General features: G+C 59.0%; 1 protein-coding gene across 1 annotated transcript in view; it reads right to left on the minus strand.

Annotated features, from left to right (window-relative positions):
• Positions 1-3,676: 3,676 nt before the first annotated feature.
• ERCC1 (ERCC excision repair 1, endonuclease non-catalytic subunit) overlaps positions 3,677-5,791 on the minus strand; it is a 6,342-nt gene continuing 4,227 nt past the window's right edge. Inside the window, exons 7-9 of the mRNA XM_026662704.2 lie at positions 4,460-4,531; positions 3,865-3,996; positions 3,677-3,730 (exon numbers count right to left, since the gene is read on the minus strand). Of these exons, the coding sequence (XP_026518489.1) occupies positions 3,677-3,730; positions 3,865-3,996; positions 4,460-4,531 (258 nt within the window). The remainder of the gene's footprint in view (positions 3,731-3,864; positions 3,997-4,459; positions 4,532-5,791) is intronic.

A 5,791-nucleotide genomic window follows, 5' to 3' on the forward strand; every position in this document is an offset into this window, starting at 1 on the left:
CTAAAGTGCCGGCGTTCCTCCGTGGGCATTAGGGGCATCGGGCCCCCTGCTCCTTCAGGGCCACCCAGCGGTGCCAGGGCCGTGCCCGCTGCCACCGGAATGAGCGGGAGGCCTTGGTGGGTCCAGGCAGAGCAGGACACGTTCTGGGCCGCAGCTGGCGACTGTGTGGCCAGGCTGCTCTGCGGGCACACCTGGTGTTTGGGGCGGGTACTGGCTGAACCCTGCTGGCTGTGGGATCCTGCCCGAGGCTGGCAGGGGCAACAGGGAGTTGTGTTCGGTCTCTGCCTTCCATTATAAATGCAAGTACACGTGGGGACATGTTCTGTCTCCTTTAATCGCCGTGGCTGTAGGGTGCCCCCCACCACCAGTGACTGTTCCCTGTGGGAGAGGGCAGCTAGCTCCCCCTGAGGCCAGGCACCTCCCACCTCCCCCCCCCCCCCCCCGGGAGGAAGGGTTGAGTCTGGTGCCTTGCACTGGCTTTCCCCAGGGTTCCTGCTGGGGGAGCTGGGAGGTTCCCAGCAGCCCTGGGGCTAGAGGACATGCTGCCCCAGGAGAAGCCTTAGCTTGGGGGTCGGGGGGAGTCACCCAGCTCATGTCCCCATTTATCCAGCTGCCGGGGGGCAGTGCTTTACTGTGCTCCCGGGCAGCATGGCACAGCTGGGCAGGGGCCTCCCGCCTGTGTGTCAGGGAAGGTGTAGGGGACCGGATGGGAGCTGGAGGCTGGCTGAGGCTGAAGCCTGTTTGCTGGGGGAGGGGAGTTCTGCGGTGAACCAGAACCAGGGATGGGGCAGCAGTGCCTGGTGCTTTCCTGTCTGCTGCTGCTGGGGGCACGGGCCTGGCTCAGTGAGCCCCCCTCCTCCCAGGGGGAGCAGCGCAATGCCCTGTGTGCTGAGGAGCTTCCCCATCCCCTGCCAGGCCTCCCACTTAGTGCCCAGCCACAAGAAGGGTGTTAGTAGGGGAGCTGGGTGCCAGTGGGGCTCTGTCTTGTAGGTCCTGCCCTGGTGTAGCTCCCAGGGGGGAGAGGGTGTCAACCCAGGGCCCATGTGCCTGCTAGGAAGCTGGGCCAGGGTGCTGGGGGTGAGCGTGACCAGACCAGTCCAGTCACCCCAGCTGGGGGGGATGTCAGGCCAGGCAGCAGGGCGGGTTCTGGGCACTGCTTTGTGTGTGTCCACCGAGTCACTGTCCCCCAACCCTGAGATGCTGCCCCCCAATGGATCACTGCACCCCCCCAAACCTCAGGGACCCCCAAACCGCAGCCACCATTGAATCACTGCACTCCCAGATGCCACTCTCCCAAGCTCACAGGAGGTATTTTATTTAACTTGCCTCATTTAAACCCTAACGCTCCATCGGTATAACTTGGTGAGCTAAACCTGGGATGCTGTTATGCTGTACCGTGTGCTGGAATTGAGAGATCCCCTCCCACAACCATCCACTTGTTTCAGCCCCGGTTCTGGAGCTGTCCTTGGAGCCCTACCCAGCTCCCATGGTGCCTGTAACTTGCCCCAGCTGCTGCCCTTCTCTCAGCTCTGGCAGCTTGAGCAGCTCCCTGGTGTGTGGGGGACCGTGGTGTCTGGCAGTGGCCATGGTTGGAGTTAGTAACTCCTGAGACAAAATGGGGATGTTTTGTAATATTTTTGAGGCCTGTTTGTGCTTCAGTTTCCCCCGTGGGTGGAAAGGGACTGTTTGCTCTCAGGGCAGGGTAAGCCACAGGGGTGAATCGTAACCAGCTGTTAGGGTGATCGAGGCCCACATAGATCCCATTAGTGGAGCATCTGAGCAGACAATGGCAGATCCAGGGGCCTGGACACGGACACCTAGCAGCCAAGGACCCAGAGAGAAACAGACTCCCCCACCTCTCCACATGGGGCTGGGCTGCCTCTCCCCAGCTTGGTGAGGTGGGGGCTAAGTGCAGGCTGTGGGAAGCTCTTGGGGGCACACCTGGAGTCTGAGGGATGACTGAGCTTGAACAAGAGGATTTACTACAGCTTGGTGGGGCTCTGATTACCCCCCATGGCCTATTCTTTAATCCAGTGGCTTTCAGACTTTTTTTCTGGCGACCCAGTTGACCCTGCTCCCACACCCCGTGCCCCAACGGAGCTCGGGGTGTGGGAGGGGCTCAGGGCTGGAGCAGAGGGTTGGGGTGCATGGGTGAGGGCTCTGGGCTGGGGATGAGGGGTTTGGGGTGCAGGAGGGGGCTCTGGGTTTGGGGGGGGTGTTCAGGGCAGGGGATTGGAGTGCAGGCTTACCTTGGGCGGGTCCCGGTCAGCGGCACAGCCGGGGCTTCCTGCCTGTCCTGGCACCACAGACCATACTGCACCCCAGAAGTGGCCAGCAGCAGATCCAGCTCCTAGGCGGAGGCGTGCAGGTCTCACCCGCAGTCACCGCCCCCCACTCGGAGCCGGTGCTTGGGGGGGTGGAGGAGGCAGCGTGCAGAGCCCTGTGGCCCTCCCCGCCTAGGAGCCGAACCTGCTGCTGGTTGCTTCCGGGGTGCAGCGCGGGGTCAGAACAGGTAGGGACTAGTCTGCCTTAGCCAGGCAGCACTGCCAACAGGACTTTTAACATCCTGGTTGCGGTGCTGACCAGAGCCACTGCGACCCGGTGCCTTACATTCCGCGACCCAGTCCCTGCACTTCTACACTTCTCTCTGCTAACCTAAGGACTTCCTATGCTGTGTTCCGCATGGCTACTAACCCCTGCTGGTTTGAAAACGCTGTGAGTGGCTCCAGTGATCGCTGGAAAATGTACAAGTCTCCTTCAGGGCTCTGCCTCAGTGGGACGTGCTGAAGGGAGCTCACGGGGTGAAGCAGGGGTGCTGAAGACCCAGAGATCCAATCTAAGGGGCTGGTGAAGAGTCAGACCCCTATAAGGGTTCCTCCTACAGACTGTTTCAAAGCTGAGGCCATAGCACTTACCCTACAGATCTGACAGCTCCCTGCTGGGACTGTAGCACACAAGGGTGGGTGGCTTTCCCCACCCCCACTCCAGCTCCTGGCATCAAGGCAGTGCTTTAAGCCCAGAGATCTGGAGTCCTTGCTCTAGCAAATCTCCCCTGGTTGCACTAGAAGCTATTGGCTGCTCCCTCCCAGGGGCTCGCTGCCCATGTGGCAGTGGAGCAAGGGAAGGGGCTGGGAGGGTCCCCAGCAGGGGACTCCCCCACACATGTATTCCTGCACCTGCAGTGCATGCCCCTGAGGCTGCAGGCTACAACACATGCTGTCAGTGCATTGGGTGGAGGGGACTGGAACAGCTCCCTCACACTTCCCCAGGCGGAGATTCCTGAGCCAGCCAGCCAGCACCCCTCCCTGGGAGGATATGGGAAGCCTAGATGCCAGGTGGGGCTGTGTCCACGTTTCTGCTTTACCCGTTATCTGGCAGTGAGGTTTGATGAGCCCCCCACTCCCTAGGGGCATACACAGCTTGGGCAGGAGGACTCCATGACCCAAAGCCACGTGAGATGCTGTTTGGTGGCCAGGCCAAGCTGCGATGCTACACAGCATGTTTTATTGTCAAAGTCCAGACTCGCAGAAACAGTTGCTAAGTGTCCCCCAAGGCCCTGGCTTCCTGGCAGACAGCATACGGCGTGCTGGCAGGGACACGTGGCCTGCTGGGCAAAGGGGGTTGTTTATTCCTGCTTGTCTGTGCTGCTGGCAGTGCTGTAGGGGAAGTGCTCCGCTCATTTGGGGATCTTCAGAAAGGGCTCGTGCAGGGTGTCAAAGAGCCTCTTGGCCTGTAAGGAAAGCAGAGGAAAGCCCTGAGCTGGTGAAGGCTGGAGCTCTGGGGCCAGCATCCTCTGGTGGGACTTTCACCCAGGAATGCACCCAGCTGGTTCCATGCAGCCCCTTTGGTGCACAGGTAAGGCACTGGGGGAGGATGAGCGTCCAGCTGGTGCATCAGAGAGAAGTTCTCCATCCTGCTCCCACTCACCTTCTGGGGCCCAATGCCTGGGCAGAGGGAGAGATCCTCCTTGGACGCTTGTGCAATGTTCGCCAGAGACTGAAACAACAACATTCAGAGTCAGAGGTGACCCCAGAAAGCCTGGGCCACAAGGAACGACCCTGCTGGGTCCTTCCATTCGGCCCCAGCACTCTGCCCCCCACGCTCACTGGGAAGTAGTGACCCGGTCCTGCCGCCGCACTGCAGTATGGTTCGTGGGCTGGTCACATGTCTCCTCCGAGGGGGGCCCCTGCAGGCTGGGAGCTATGGGAGGTCAGCACCTTGGGCCAGGCCAGTTTGCCATCCCATTCTTTCCTGCAGATCTCCAGGGGCAGCATCCTGCTCCGACAGACAGCGCTCATGCACTGCAAGGAAAGCCCAGAGACCCAGCTGGGGACCTGTCCTGGGTGAACTGATACGAAGGGAGCGATAGGCCTAAGCAGTCCCAAAAGGCAGCCAGCCCTGCTCAGAGCTAGCAGTGGCAAGGCCCAGTCTGCACCCTGAAGGGCAGCAGGTGGCTCACCCCAAATGTTGAGAGAAGGCTCAGCGCGTCCGTCTTGTTAACTGACTTCACGCTGGTCAGACAATCTGTCACCTGAAAAGAGAAACAGCTGTTGCATAGAATCATAGAAGATTAGGGTTGGAAGAGACCTCAGGAGGTATCTAGTCCAACCCCCTGCTCGAAGCAGGACCAATCCCCAACTAAATCATCCCAGCCACGGCTTTGTCTCAAAGAATGGAGATTCCACCACCTCCCTAGGTAACCCATTCCAGTGCTTCACTACCCTCCTTTTGAAATAGTTTTTCCTAATATCCAACCTACACCTCCCGCACTGCAACTTGAGACCATTGCTTCTTGTTCTGTCATCTGCCATCACTGAGAACAACCGAGCTCCATCCTCTTTGGAACTCCCCTTCGGGTAGTTGAAGGCTGCTATCAAATCCCCCCTCACTCTTCTCTTCTGCAGACTAAATAAGCCCAGTTCCCGCAGCCTCTCCTGATAAGTCATGTGCCCCAGCCCCTTAATCATTTTTGTTGCCCTCTGCTGGACTCTCTCCAATTTGTCCACATCCCTTCTGTAGTGGGGGGCCCAAAACTGGATGCAATACTCAAGATGTGGCCTCACCAGTGCCAAATTGAGGGAAGTGATTATTCCCCTCTATCTGCTGGCAATGCTCCTACTAATGTAGCCCAATATGCCGTTAGCCTTCTTGGCAACAAGGGCACACTGCTGACGCATATCCAGCTTCTCATCCCCTCTAATCCCCAGGTCCTTTTCTGCAGAACTGCTGCTTAGCCAGTTGTCCCCCAGCCTGTGGCAGTGCATGGGATTCTTCCGTCCTAAGTGCAGAACTCTGCACTTGTCCTTGTTGAACCTCATCAGATTTCTTTTGGCCCAGGCCTCCAATTTGTCCAGGTCACTCTGGACCCTATCCCTACCCTCCAGCATATCTACCTCTCCCCCCAGCTTAGTGTCATACATGAACTTGCTGAGGGTGCAATCCATCCCGTCATCCAGATCATTAATAAAGATGTTGAACAAAAGCGGCCCCAGGACTGACCCCTGGGGCACTCCACTTGATACCGGCTGCCAACTAAACATCGAGCCGTGCAGGTGGGAGCGCCCCTCCTTGGCCGGGGGAAAGTGCACTCACACCAGTCATAAGCTTAATTCCCCTCTCCCCTTCCCACTGCATGCTGCTGAGAGACACTTCTACTACAGGAGACCTAGTGAGGACATTGCTGTGGGGAAGCTCACAGCACGGGGGTCCCTGGCACAGCACTGCTGTGGGGAAGCTCACGGCATGGGGGTCCCTGGCAGGGCACTGCTGTGGGAAAGCTCAGCAGGGGGGT

This window comes from Terrapene carolina, unplaced genomic scaffold (genome assembly GCF_002925995.2).
Source record: "Terrapene carolina triunguis isolate 2854851 unplaced genomic scaffold, T_m_triunguis-2.0 Scaffold29752, whole genome shotgun sequence".
NCBI lineage: Eukaryota > Metazoa > Chordata > Testudines > Emydidae > Terrapene > Terrapene triunguis.